Here is a 15,304-nt window from a genome sequence, read left to right on the forward strand (position 1 = left end):
CATACACTTTTAGATCCTTTTTGATTCCATCTTTATAAAGGATGGTAAGTCAGGGTCCAGTTTAATGTTTGTCATACAGTAAGCTGGTTTTCCTGGCATCATTTACAAACTATCTGTCCTTTCCCCTTGATATGTGTTGCCTCCTTTTCATATATTATCCCTATATCCACCTGAATCTGTCTCTGAGCTCTCTATTATATTCCAGTGTTCTCTTTGTTCTTTTTCAATACGACACTCATTACTATTGTAGTAGAGAAATCGGGTGTGCGCGGTATCGAAGGCCAGGACACGAGAATACCAAGAAGGAAGTTGGTTTATTTCGACTGGCCGGGCTCGGCGGACTCTTGTCCTAATAAAAATCGAGTCCCAAGCATCCTTTTCCAGACCCTTTTATACAGAGGATATAGGATTAGGAAGACTAACAGTGATGGTAAACAGACCTTTGGTTAGGTTCTTCAGTGTTTGATCTTAGTATCAGATAGGTTATTTCTTCCAGGTGAGTTACATATTCTCCACATCCAAGCCAGTTTGGATTAGCATATCTTCCACATCGTCTGGAGGCAGCCCTGAATACACACTCAGTCTCACATCCCTTCTGAACATTCAAAGACTGTAGGGCCTATATTACTTATTTGGCCATCTTGGAGACTAGGTACTCTTGGAAATAATTTTGATTTAATGCACAGGCTATATCACTATGACATTGTAATTTGGGAGGGCTGGTCCCTGTCTTATCCTGTGATTTTTTTTTTTTTAATTTTTTATTAGAGAACTTCTAAGTTTACAGAAAAATCATGCGGAAAATACAGAATTCCCATATACCACTCCCACAGTTTCCCTACTAACATTTTGCATTAGCTGTAATTGATGAAAGAGTATTATTATAATTGTACTACTAGCTATAGTCCATAGTTTATATTAGGGTTCACTGTGTTTTACAGCTTAGATATTGTTGTGTTTTTAATTTTTATTCTAGTAACATATATGGCCTAAAATTTTCCCTTTTAATCACATTCAAATATATAATTCAGTAGTGTAACATTCACAGTGTTCTGCTACCATCACACCATCCATTACCATAATTTTCCCATCATGGCAAACAGAAATTCTGTACCAATTCCCTGTTTCCTACCCTCATCCTTGTAAACTGTATTCTAGTTTCTTATGCTATGAATTTGCTTATTCTAATTATTTCATATAACTTAGATCATACAATATTTGTCCTTTTTTGTCTGACCTGTTTCACTCAGCATGATTTTTTCAAGGTTCATCCATGTTGTCACAAGTATTAGAACTTCATTCCATTTTACCTGAATATATTCCATTGTACGTATATACCACATTTTGTTTATCCATCCATTTGCTGTTTATAGACATAAACATAAACATGTTTAGGTTGCTTCCATCTTTTGGCTATTATGAATGCTGCTGCTATGAACACTGGTGTATTATCCTATATTTTGAAGTTGATTTAAACATCTGTAGGCTTTTTCTTTCTGTGTAAATTTTAAAATGTTTTTATTCTCAAAAACAGTTCCTCTAGAATTTTGTTTGGGATTGCATCAAATACAGATTTTGCCACATTTTAAAAAATTTTATTCCCCCTTTTTTCTTTTGTTCATTTTGCCAGAGATCTATTTTACCAATTTTGAAATAAATGGCTATTGATTTTGTTAATCTCTTTTGTTATCATTAGGGTTGTTTGTTGTCACAATGATGTCTAGTTTAATCATCTCTTTCCTCCTCCTTTTGCTCATTTTTTACTTTTGAAAGTTGAATAATTAGCTCATTTAATGTTCTCTTTTCATGTTTCCTGATAATATATTTAGGGAAACACATTTCCTTCCAGATATCTTTTCATCTGAGTCACAGAAGTTTTGACTTTCTTCATCCAGTATGATTTTTTCCCTTTAATTATTTTAATATGGTGAATTACACTAACAGTTATTCTAATATTAAGCCATCCTGACTCTTTTTATATCTTGCATGATGGGATAAAATATTTGTATAAAGATGTGCATTTTTATACATATACATATGTTTACAAATTATTATTTTATAACCTTAATTCTTTGCTGATTTGGTTGGTTTTAAGGTGGCTATTTATCTCATACCCTTCCTTCAGAAATTGTTCGCCATCACCTCAGTTCTAAGAGGGAGATCCTCTCCTTTCCTGCCAAACACCACCGCTTCAGGATATGGCTGTAGGAGGTTTTAGTCTACCTAGATAAACAGAAAAAGCAAATACAAATGATTTTAAGAACATAGTAAGCATAGTACCTATACAAAACCCTCAATAAATGTTAGTGTTTGTTATTATCATTAAAAAAATGTTAGCTGTAAATGGTATCATAGTGCCTGAAGAATGTTTTAGAGCATGTTTTGGAGATGAGGAGAACCCCTAGAGGAGGCACTTCATGGAAAGGTGGAAACAGATCTGGTTCTTGGGAAAAAAACCCAAAAAACTGATAGAACTTTTGAAAACAGGATATTTGCAATTATTCTCATAAAATACACTAACAGGAAAATGAAGAAAAGTAATAATTAAAAGGAAAACAAGTCACCCTAATCCCACTGATAGACAACTGTGGGAATAAATGAAAAACACCCAAAAGATACTAGACAAAGGCTATTTTAGAGCTTGTTCTTGCAAGGGAGTCAGCCACCCTCATTTACTTTTGGTAGAGACTAAAAAGCAAGCAGAGAAGTGGGAAAGCTTTATAGTAGAAGAAAGAGAGGACTTTGGGTATGCCCTGTGAGAGGCAGTTGGCATGGGGGGGCTGGAGGTGAGCTAATTAGAAGTGGGACAGCCTACAGGAATGGTTAGGGGAGCATTTTTTGTATTCTATGGTTCGTCCTACATTGGAAGTGGGGGCAAAAATTAGGAAGCTATGTATTTGCTAGACTATATAAGGTTATATATAGCTCTGCTACAAAGACCAGAAAAAAAAACAGTGGTTGGGATCCATAAGAAGGGTTAAGCATAGACTGTAAGTGTACTAGTAGTTTCAGAAATATAAGCAAAACTCGTAGGTTGTGTTAGGTAGAGGATGAATATACACTAGCTTGTGAAACAGGCAGAATTCCTAACTTGTGACACCAGAGCAAGTAAGTTTATAACCTGTAGAACATACCAAAGATAGGTACAATCAGTAGATTATATAATGGAACAAGGAAGTGTGTTACTTATACTCAGAAGGGGATAAAGCTATCACCTCTTGGCTCATAGCTCCTGTTGTTCACTTATTAGTGACACTCTGTGTGGCTCTTTTTGGCTCTACATGTGGTCTGCACAGGTCTGCAGTTGAAACCTAAACCTGGTTAGCAGACAATATGATGAGCTATCGGTATTGGCCAGACTGACTTCCCCTTGTTTCTCTGTGCCGTCAGTCTGCTGAAACCCCTGGCTCATCCTCAGCTCTGGCCTTCATAACACACCATCCACGGGGAGGGCTAATTGGCACAGTGAGGAGTAGGGCATAGCAGTACTGCATAACCCAGGATTCAGGTAGTATAGTCCCTACACCATGTTCAGCTGCTTAGCAACAGCATTAATTAGACCAGGTGACCAGAGTTGGTGGCAGTGTTTGTATGAAGGCCCAGTGTGTATGGGGAGTGGAGACCCAAAAAGGGCCTACTCTCCAGATCTTCCCATTAAACTGTACCACTTTGTGGGATGTTCCCAGTAAGTGCTGATTTTTTGGAGTTTTGTTTGTGTGCTTGTTTCTTTAAACAGTATCTTCTTTAGAAATTAAAATGTTCCTGCTAAGCTTAACATATAATATGTTTAAGTCCACCTATAAATGAGTTTATCTCACAGCTTTTTGGCAACAGATAAAATAGGACATTATGAAGCAACCAGAATTATGGAACATGGAAGGAAGGTTCTAGGGTGCTCTTGGTTAAGGAAGGCAGCTTTTGAAATTATGGGCTAAAATAAAATTTAGAAGTTTTTTATTCTCATTAATCATGCCATTATTTCCCCCCTTATATTTCCATATATAATTAAGAGGGGGTTTGCATTTCCCTTGTAACTAATGATGGCGAGTGTCTTCGTGGGCTTATTGGCAAATCATGTTTTTTTGTGTGAAATCCACCTATTGAAAACTTACCATTTTTTTACTGGCTTGTCTTATTGAAATTAAGATTTTTGGATGCAAGTCTTTTGTCAGATATATGTATTGCAAATATTTGCTCTCAGTCTGTGATATCCCTTTTCATTTTCTTTCCTGTGTTTTTTGAAGAACAGAAATTTATAATTTTGATGAAGTTCAATTTGTAATTTGACCATTTATATTTCTGAAGTTTTGCGGTTTTATATTTTACATTTAAGCCTGTGTTCCATGTGTTGGCTTGCGATAAGGGTTGAGGGTTTTTGTTTGTTTATTTTTGGCAATGAGGCTATCTAGTTGTTCCAGAACCATTAGTTAGAAGGACTATTCTTTCCCCCAGTTGAATAAACTTGTATTTTTGTAGAAAATCACTTTGTCATAAACGTGTAGGTAAGTCTATTTTTGGGTTCTCTTCTGTTCCATTGAAGTATATGTCTGTCCTTTTGCCAATACATACTGTCTTGATTACAGTAGCTTCTTAAGGTCTTTGGGCTATAGGTTCTCAGACTTTTTCTTCTTTTAAAGATTGCTTTGTCTTTCCTTTGTCTTTGGCATTTCTATATAAATTTAGAATTATTTTGCCAATTTCTACCAGAAGAAAAAAAAAAAAAGCCAGCTGAATTTTGGGGGGAAGGGGTTGCATTAAAATCATATATCAATTTCTGGGAGGATTGGTATCATAACTTTTAAACCTTCTAATCTATGCAGATGGTATATCTCTCCATTTATTTAGGTGTTACTGAATTTACTTCATAGAGTCATAAGGAAATGTTTTGGGACCATTGAAATATTTCGTATCTTGATTAGGGTGGTAGTAAAATGGACGTGTACATTTTTCAAAATTCACCAAACTAGAAAATTAAATTTTGTGCATTTACTGTAAGTTATATTTCAATGAAGTTGACTTTAAAAATCCAAAAATTACCTGTTATTACATTTCTTTTTTTTCATTAACATGTTTCATGATCATCAGAATCATCTGACTTGGGCATCATTTCATCAGTCAGTTGTGTGCTTAAGATGCTGCACTGGCTCAGTATTGTCTCAAATCCCCATCATTGCAGTCCAGGGATCTGTGTTGGCCCCTGGGAGGAGCAGGAGCAGGCCAGAGCCAGACAAAGCGTTAGTCCACGCCTGTGGTGAGACTGTCCCATTTTGCTGCAGTTCTTCCTCTTCCTTCCAGGCAGGGTTTGCCCCTGCTGAGCCCGACCTGTCCGTGTGTGTGTGTGTGTGTGGCTGCATACTGAGTTCTGGTTAGCAAGCTCGGCAAAAGCGACCCATGTCCTTCTAGGCCTGGCCTGTAACGACCTACCACTCACAGTGTTCCAAACCTTCTTTCTCCTCAGACTCCCTGGACTAGAGACCATCGCCAAAGCCACTTAGGCGCCCTGTGCTAAAGGCAGGCAATCGCAGATGGAAGGAGCTGCATTCCCAGGTCACCGCTGGAGAACAGTCCCCCAGTGGATTTGGAGATGTGTCCTCTCTAGTGTCCACTTTTAACTTGTTGTGACTTGGGGAAATTGTAGATTCTCATCGTACCTTAGTCATGGGTAAATTGACATATATGAGGACAAGTGTAGCAGCCTGAGAGCAACAAGACACTCGAAACTAGGGAAGGCCCTGCAGAGGAGTGAAGCCGAGGTAGAGGCTGGCGGCTGACGGAGGTGGGCAGCACTGGGAAGTCCCAGTGCAAAGCATGTGAGACATGCTCTATGGTTCCACTTTGGTAAAAATCAAGAAAAAACAAATTTGCAGAGTTAGAAAGTAGATTAGAGACTACCAGGGGATGGGATAGAGAGAGAAAGGGGGCATGTTGCTTGGTGGGTATATAGTGTTTGTAAATTGGTGGAGGAGGGAGTGCAGGTTCTGGTGCAGTAAGTAAGGTGTGAGGTGGGGCCCATGAATCTGGGTTTTACCAGGAACTTAATGTGACTATTTTGCACAGTAGAGTTTGAGAATGGATCTCTTAGACAGTGATTTCCCTGTCCCTCAGCTTTGGTGATCCAGTCCATCCACAGCCATGATTTTCAGTACCATGGGAATCCAGCCATCGTCTAAACAAGTCCTACCTAATATCTCTGAAACAGTAAATCTAACATTGCATTTTCTTCTCCAGTCTCCTCCTTGTCCACCTCTCACTCGAGCCCCATCTTTTCTCTCTCCTGTCCTCAGTTCCCAACTTGTTCTGCAGAGATGCCCAGTCCATTTGTCCAGTGGATCTTGCATTTCACCAGCTGAACAGAAGTGTACATTTTAGTTAGCCCTACCATCCTCTTTGTCTGTTCCCTATGCCTGGGCTCTGCTGGAGGATTGCCATTCAGTGTCCCAGATTCAGGATCTGCAACCAGGACTTCAGCTCTGCCTGGAAACCTGCTGGGTTTCTGTAGTCAATTCTCTCCCTATTTTCCATACCAGATATTGCAAACCTCCTCCCCTTTCCTTATTTCTGTTTTGACACCATGTCATCCATTACCTTCACCAAAGGACTTTTGCCTTCTTCATGGAAAAAATCCAAGCCATTGGTAAAAACTCTACAAACTTGTAATGAGATTTATTTCTTGTTGGGCTCAGCTGAAATACAGGAGGCGAGGCAGTGAAAGTTTGATCTTAACAACTGTGTTTAGGTAACTAGAAGATGGGAAGACAGAAACGTAAGAATCTTAGGTTTGCTGCTGTTAAACTGATCATATGTGAGGTGTCAGTATTTCAGATTAGTCACTGTCTTGTGACTTAATGTAATAATTCAAACACTATTTCACAAACCTGAAAATCATTTTAACCTTAAGGGATTGTTAATGTGTTGTAATTGATAATGAGAGCAAAAAACACATTTATAGCATAGCATATGGATGGTGCTTATGTTTTCTTTGAATGTCAGGAATTTAGAGAACATTCAATAAAGTATAATAGAAAAATGTACTTGCTTTAGTACTTTTAAATATTTAGCCTAAGAAATCTAGTCAACACAGAAAGCTATTGATTAAATTCTGGTTCTGCTAAAGTCTAAACTTGCATTTCTGGAAAAAAAAAATGGGGGGAGAGTATCTTAGATATTTTGCTTTTACACTTGCATACAATAAATAAAAATTTAAACAAGCTTGAGTGGAACGTTTTATTTCTACTTTAAAGTTGTAAAGTTATAGCAAGTATATCAATCTTCTAAATCAAATAGTTTATTGTTCTATAAATTAAATTCTGATAAAATCAGTATTAAAAACATGATGCAAACTTCATAAATGCCCATTACCTTGGAACATATTTTTAAAACATTATCTCATGGAATGGCATTTGGGAAAGAAATTACCTATTTCTTTATTTATATTATTTAATTTGTTTAAGAAATGTATAGCTTTTGTTAGTTATAATTTCAGTAGTAGTTGTAACATTATAGCTGCCAAATTATTCTGCAATTCTAACAAACCAAATGAGTGACTGTAAATTTAATATATCAATGAGTTTGAAGAATTATGCAATGTTTAAATGATTATTAGAATATAGAGAAACCTATTAAAATGCTTATTTAAGTTAAAAAAAGTAAAATGTAAACTTGAATAGATACTATGATAAAGTATGAAAAAAAATACACAGCCTGTAGAAAAGTAATCATTTTGTTCTGAATATTTTAAAAAATACTTCAAATGGATAATCTTTTCCCTGAACACTTAGGCAGGGCAGACGTGATGGTTGGTGTTTGAAGGCCACTAACAGCCTTTTCTGACTCTATGCTCAGACTGGCATCAGCCTCCCTCTGCTAGGAAAATCTGGAAACTGAAAAATCCCAATTCCTACTCTCCTACTTCCCTCTTGGGAGATATATGCACCCTGATTTTGCCTATCCTTGTTTCACTTGTAGTCTAGAGCTATTACTGATGGTCTCTAAGAAAACTCCCATTAGCTGCAAATCTCATCCTGAGTATTACCTTTTAGAAACATTCTGTCCTGGAGTGGACCAGAGGTGCCTGGGTTCAGGCTCGGTTTGTCTGATGGAGATAGAATGAGAGCTATATGGAATGGACAAAGGGGGTATCTAGTTGGAAGAAACTGATGGAAAACTGGGGAGAAAGGAGATTGAAAAAAATCAACATGTACTGAATCTGCACAAATGTTTTTTTTTTTCTTTTTAATTTAAAAAATGTATTTGTATCAGTGTTACAAGTTACTCAACAACTGCAGTAACATATCTGCTTTGGTCAGTGGTTAAACCCCCACCCCCACCCCACTTCCTTACCTTTTTTCTTCATTCCACAATCTTGTGGGCTTTGGGACCATGTCTGCACTGGCTGCATCAGGCTGAGAAGTGACATAGATATAATGGGGCAGAGGAAGGGAATTGTTTTGCTTGCAGTTGAAGATCCTCATTTGGGGGGTGGGCCTGGTCCACTCTCATCATTTAGTTGGTTGTCCAGGGCAGACCCGAAGAACTAGAGTATAGGAATTGACTGCATCTCTGCTAGGTTTCAGGCTCAGCCGGTAGAGGAGCAATCCAATGCCTTTTAGTCTCTGAGAACTATACTTAACAGGTAAATTGAAAATAAAAGTAGAAGAATCATGATTAGGACATTTATAAATGGGTATATCTGTGTTATCTTGGGGAAATAGATGTGCATATATTATTCCCAGTTAAGGCCCACTTAATTTCATGAGGCCCTGTGGCTTGCCTATGGTGTCTGGACATCCCTAAGGCCCTCCCCCTCAGGAACACTTTGGTTTGAGGCTTTCTTTACTTGCACAAAAGGCTTTTCATCTATCCTATAATACTATATACTCCCACCAGCTGTTAAGAGTCTCTTTCCCTAAAATAGTTTCTCTTTTGGGGAATCTCCATCCTTGAGCGCATTCCCTGCACCCAGAGCTGCCTTATCATCCAACTGAAATTATTTCAATGGATTCCTTTTATTGTTTTGACTTTGCATGTCAATGTGACAGTGAGAGCCAAGAGGTGGGCAAGGCAAACTGAGGAAAAGAACTGTCCAGGATCTCCTTACTCCTGCTTTATGAGGGTCTTCAGGTCTGCATCTCTCTTCACCAAAGGTAAAACTAAGAAATCTTTAGATAACTGCAGAATGGCAGGCTGAAGAATTGTCACATAATCTGGTCTTCAGTATCACAGATGATCCAGGCAGGCTGAGGACTTGGCGCAGACTTCTGTAAAGGAGGTCAGGCATCCTGTGGTGAGCCACGAGAGCACCCAACATGTGGACTCTGGTCCCAGCTCCACCACTGTCCAGGAGAGAGGTCCTGGGCCAGTCACCACATTTCTTTGGGATTTGCTTTCCTCATTTACAAAGTGGCACCAAGCTAAATGACTTAAGCTCCTCCAACTCTAAATATTGAGACTTGAAAAATACAGTATGGTATAAAAAAGACAGAGGAAAAAAAAAACGCAACTTGTAATCATTCCTCCCTTCTCAATATTTACCTTTTTTACTTTGGCTGCACAAGAGACAATAAGGCCAGTGGCATTAAAGATGAAAAATTTTATTTTATGATTTAATTAGCAAAACCTATTGTTTGTAGCCTATAGGTCTCTGCCCCTCCCTCTTGCCTTTATAAGAGTCCCCACAGGGATAATCAAAACAAGTAGTAAAGAGCAGGACTTTAAATCACTTGTCACCTACTTTCTCAAGAAGATCCCTGAGACAAGGAGATTGATTTCAAGGTTTTTTTTCTTTTGTATAATGTTAGATCTGATATAATTCTGTGGTCAGAACTTCTAGGAGTTAGAAAAACCATAGCATCAGACTTGGTTTTCAGACTTTTTTTTTACTGTAATACCCAATAAGAAATGTGTGACCCAGCACATTTCATACATATGCCTATTAATTTAGGATCTCACAGCTTTACTGAGCAAGTCATAAATTGGTTAACTTCCCATTCAGAAGTAGATGGGAGCTCCACCAAGGGTGTGGATGAGGGGAGCTTATAAAGCAAACGCAGAAGCAAGTGAGGAAATGTTCTGATTGGCCGGCATTAAGTTTCCATTTTACATAGGGGGGTCTTGCAAAGTGGAGAGCAGATATACATTGATCAGTATGGTATGTTTGTTCATTCGGAAAAGCTGTCTCTACTGGACTGAAACTGGCTTATCACCAGATGTTACTTACCCTGTTGAGTGCATTCCATATGCTCAAAGCCCCTGCTGGTCAATCTTTTTTTGTCTTCTGGAAAATCCCAGAAAGGGGTCCCTCCCAGCAATGCCCAATGCAGGCAGTCATTTTATTTTATTTAACAGACCTAACAGCAAAACTGCCTGAAACATGAGTTCCAAGAAGATATATTTACCTTTAGAACACACTATGTTCTAATCCTAACAGGCCATCACATACAGTTTGAAAATCACTGCTCTAATCCAGCCTTTTGACTTCAAAATAAGCAAATGTGAGCACAGATTTGTCCATGAGAAACGGTCAGAGCCTGGTTTCCCAACCTTTGATGCCAAATGCCTCAGGACTCAGACTCTTCTCATCTCGGTCACATCGTCTCTACCTCAGTGGCCCCTTGGTGACCTCATCCAAGCTCTTGGTTTGAAATACCATCCATATGCCAATGACTCCCAAGTTTGTAATTCCATCTCACTAAAACTACTCTCGTCAAGCCCACCAGTGGCCCCAAGAGGCTAAACTGTGTACCATCCTCAGGCTTTACTCCCTTTGATCTATCAGCAGTGTTTGACCTCAGTCACTCCTCCACCTGGTCATCTCACAGACTCCGCAAATTTAACATAGCTGATCCTCTCTTGTAGGTGAGTCATCTTAGGAAAACATCTCTCATCCTTCTTATTCTGCTGTATTGAGTTTGAGGGCTTAACATCTAAAAAAGCACTGAAATAAAAGTAGAAAAGCTATATGATCACATCATACATAAGGAAAATCTAGCAGCCATTCAATTTTTTAAAAAGTAAAATAGGAATAGAAGGAAACTATTTAAATATAATGGATATGCAAACTTAATAAATGTTATCCTGAAGGACAAAACACTTAATACCAAGTAATTAAAACCAGGAACTAAAGTGGGTTGCCTGTTAAAATTAAATTTATTCAACTCTTCTTTAAGGTTTTGTAAGTGCAACGTGAAAAAATGAAATGCTCGGTATTCACATTAAGGAAAGCAAAAGAGACATAGAATTATTTTATTTGCTCATGACTAAGAAAACCCAAGGTGTTCTTGTTTAAAGAGTAAAGTAAGAAGAGGAAACCAGAATTAACTTCAGAAACTAACTATACATTTCTTCCCTCTTAGCAGTAAGATCTAAAAAGAAATGTGAAGAGTATTCCATTCACAAGAGAAGCCTATAAACTAAGAAGGACTAGAATACAAAGGACATATGAAGAAACAAAACATAAAATAAGATCTGAACAAAAGGAAAAAAATACATAAATATGTACTTTGGATGGAAAGAAACTAATGTAAGGTTCACAAAAATAAATTTAAATACAATGACAAGAACCAATAGGGATCTTTTGAATATTGGCTAGAGTGATTTTATTTAACATTCATATAGAAGTATAGAAGTCGAAGAATAGCCAAGAAATTTTATACAATTGAGTGGAACTTGCTTACTCTGACATCAGAGTCACTGTGATCAAATTAATAGGGTATTAACAAAGGAGCAACAAGATCAGTAGAAAAGAATACAGAAATAAATGCCTTTATATGAGAATTTAATAAATAGCAATGGTACTTTTCAGTTCAATGGGGAAATGGGTGGATTTTAAAATAAATGATGCTAAAACAGACCCTCCATCTGGGAAAATGTAAATTTGAAATCTTAGATTTTTTAAAATTCTAGACAAATTAAGACTTTTTTTTCTATTTAGAAGAAAATCTAGGGGACTGCGTGAACAATGGAGAGTGGGGACAGCTTAACCAAGAGAAAAAATCAAGAAACTATAAAAGAAACAATCTATTTGTGACTAAGACATTTTAGTTAAAAATATATATTGTATATACATGGTTGAAATCTAGTATGTGGAAATTACACAATACACAAAAAGATGCCAAAATTAGAAAATTGTCTGCAACACAGATGGTAAATATAAAGTTAATATCTAACACATAAAAACCACAAAATGATATGAAAAAGGGAAACTGAACAGTGAAAAATAATATGAGCAGGCAAGCAGGCAATTCCCTAAGGCAAGCAGGCAATTCCCTAAAGCACATATTCAAACCATGATCAACAGTGGTAACTAGAAATATTGTGAATGCCTATCAATAGGAAAAGGATGGATAAAATGATAGTTCATGTGAAAGACTTGGGAGCGGGGGAGATAAGTCAATTTGAAAGGATTTCCATAAGGTTCTGTTGAGAGAGAAAAGCAAGTGTGTGCATGACCACTTTGATTGAGAGGGGAGGGGCTAGTAAGAAAAATAAATAAATCAGGTACATGTATAATTTGGTGCATATAGAAGACCAAGTTCAAAGGAAAACATACCAGATTGTTTTTACATGGGTTGGGCCGGGGGAAGTAGGCTGTGAAATGGCTGAACTGGGGATGAGAGGGGCTGGAGGTAGCCAAACATAAGAGGAAAAAATATACCACTGGAAAAATAAAGCAACTGATTAAAGAATATTATGTGCATATGTAAAAATATAGTTCCATAACTTACTGAGCTGTGTTAAGCAAGTGAGCAACCTTGCTCATAATTCTTCATGTATGAACAAAGAGGTCAATAAGATGTGAACCCCAGAGTTAAAACTGCAAAAGCTTAAAAGGGACAATTCTGCCAAAGGGTTTCCAGTACTTATTGTAAGATGGTACCTCCAGTGTGGAAAATCCTGCAGATGAAATAATGACCCAGTTGGACCTAGAGTGGGATTTTCAGTTATCACCCAACCAGGGCAGTTGTTTCTAAAAACACTCAAGGAACCCCAGTGAGGGCGTTTGGCCTTCAACTCTAAACACCACTGCAGCCCAGCGCCTCTTTCCGAATCCACACCATGTCCCCCGACAGCTCGTCCGCATCCGCAGAGGACATAGCTAAGGCATCAGACCCATCCGATTTCGGAAAGGACAGCTTTAGCAGAATTGCACCCAAGGACTCAGCCTTCCCTCCCTGATCAAGTACGGGGGGGAAAGGTTTGACTAATCAGACCTCAAAGAAGCGAGCCGGGGTGGTTCACGGTTGCTGCCTGGGCCAGGGGCTGTTTTTTTACCAAGCTGGGGCTTGGGACCTCTGGCTAAAGTTACCCCGGGCATTCTAATGCAGAATTAACCTCCAGAGTAAGGAAACAGCTGCCACTTTGCCGCACACCTGAAACCACCTAAGGAAGCGCCGGCTCAGCCTAAATTGGCAGGACTGAATGAGCCGGCAGAGTCCGACCCAGGTGCGGGCACCCGTCACTGCTAGCAGGGAGCAAAGCTCGCAACCCACCGCGCGTGTGGCAGCCGAACCCCGGCTTAGCAAGCCGCAGAGAAGCCAGCGTACGAGAGCTCTTTTTGAAGGGTGTAGGTGGCTCTTAAAAGAGCCGTTGGTTTAGCTGGAGAAGTTTCCAACCAGAACTCTTACTTTTTCTTGGGCGCCGCCTTCTTAGGCTTGACGGCGGCCTTCGGCTTGGTCACCTTGGCCTTGGGAGCTTTGGGCTTCACAGCCTTGGCTTTGGCGGGGCTCTTTGCTACCTTCTTCGCTTTCACGGCTTTGGGCTTTTTGGGGCTCTTGGAGGGTCTTCTCGTCACCGCAGGCTTTTTAGCCTTCTTCGGAGTCTTGACCCCTTTCTTGGCGGCGGCCCCCGTGGCTTTCTTAGGCTTTTTGGGCGCGCCCGCTACCTTAGCCTTGGCTGCTGCCTTCGTGGCGCTGGGCTTGGCCTCCCCGGGCGCCTTCTTGCCGAGCTTGAAGGAGCCGGAGGCGCCGGTGCCCTTGGTCTGCACCAGGGTGCCCTTGCTCACCAGGCTCTTGAGGCCCAGCTTGATGCGGCTGTTGTTCTTCTCCACGTCGTAGCCGGCGGCCGCCAGCGCCTTCTTGAGCGCCGCCAGGGACACGCCGCTGCGCTCCTTGGAGGAGGAAACCGCCTGCACGATCAGCTCCGACACCGAGGGCCCGGCGGGCTTCCTCTTGGCGGCTGCTGCAGCCTTGGCAGGCTTCTTCGCCTTCTTGCCAGCTGGCGCCTTCTCCAGGGCCGCCGAGGCAGCCGGGGCAGGCGGGCCGGCCTCGGACATGACGGCAGTGGAACCAAGAAACGTAATCAGCTCGAGCCTGACGCGGCGGGAGGACGCCAGAGGCGCCGGCGCCGAGTATTTATAGGCCGAGGTCGCCCGGTGATTGGTGCGCGCGGACGACCTCCCCCTGCACCTCTAGCGCCCTCTGCGTCGTCGCCCGCTTACCTACCCCGGCCGCTGGGGCCTGCGGGCCTGCTGCTCTCAGCGCGCAAGCGCCCCAGACACCGCCCCAGTCGCCCCAGGGCTCTGCCCGGTGGATACCGGGTGGGTGGTGCAGGGTGGAGCAGTGGGGGGGGCTCTCAGCCGCCCACTAACCTCAGAGAAGGCTCCTTGCCGCTCAGAAGCAGGCCTTTATATTTTACATTTATATAGCGGCAGGCCACCTAAAATCCATTCACATTAGAATCCTAGGGGTTTCCTCTCAACTCCTAGAAGTGGTGGGGAACACGGGGCTCGTTTCTGACTTGTAAGAAATGATAAAGATCGTGTCCTGATCTGTTCGAATTGGCGGGGAAGGGGGAGAGGAAAGCGTGGGGATCTGCCTCCTGCAGCTCTCGGAAGCAGTTCTCTTCAGTGTCCTTACCTATTTCAACAATGTTGAAGAGCAAGATCTGGCGATGTCCTTTCATGTATTTTGGTTAAAGAAATCAATCCTAGAACCAGAAGTCACCTGCACTCAAACCAAAGTGGAGACAGCTTCTGTGATTGCAAGTTATCTCCGTGGTCCAACTGGTACCTCATTTTCAATGCTCTTGACAGTGACTTCTAGCCTTGCATCTACGCCAAACGGACCCTAACGTTGCATCCGTGTGTTTTCCCTGTTAACACACACTACCACTTTAGTGACAGGGTCGGTTCATTATCGACTTGAACAGCTTTTGAACGCCCAGTGTTGAAGATAAAAGAGGCGTTAAGTAAGCGATGGGGGCACAAAACAGTCCCCTGCCAGGCATTGTGCCCTGGGTCTATCTCGCCTTAGTGAAAAAGCGAGAGGGCAGAGCCTCGGGTACAGTTTTAGGGCACTTGTTCTTTAAC

The 15,304-nt window shown here is 40.7% G+C and overlaps 1 protein-coding gene across 1 annotated transcript; it reads right to left on the reverse strand.

Annotated features, from left to right (window-relative positions):
* Positions 1 to 13,562: 13,562 nt before the first annotated feature.
* Positions 13,563 to 14,311, reverse strand: H1-1 (H1.1 linker histone, cluster member). Its single transcript, XM_071211004.1, has one exon. The coding sequence runs from the start codon at positions 14,267 to 14,269 to the stop codon at positions 13,619 to 13,621; it is 651 nt and encodes a 216-aa protein (XP_071067105.1). The 5' UTR covers positions 14,270 to 14,311; the 3' UTR covers positions 13,563 to 13,618.
* Positions 14,312 to 15,304: the final 993 nt, after the last annotated feature.

This window comes from Dasypus novemcinctus, chromosome 22, assembly GCF_030445035.2.
Source record: "Dasypus novemcinctus isolate mDasNov1 chromosome 22, mDasNov1.1.hap2, whole genome shotgun sequence".
NCBI classification, from domain to species: domain Eukaryota; kingdom Metazoa; phylum Chordata; class Mammalia; order Cingulata; family Dasypodidae; genus Dasypus; species Dasypus novemcinctus.

Excerpts from the sequence above, each read along its gene's own strand:
- H1-1 (XM_071211004.1), bottom strand. The coding sequence starts at position 14,269 with ATGTCCGAGGCCGGCCCGCCTGCCCCGGCTGCCTCGGCGGCCCTGGAG.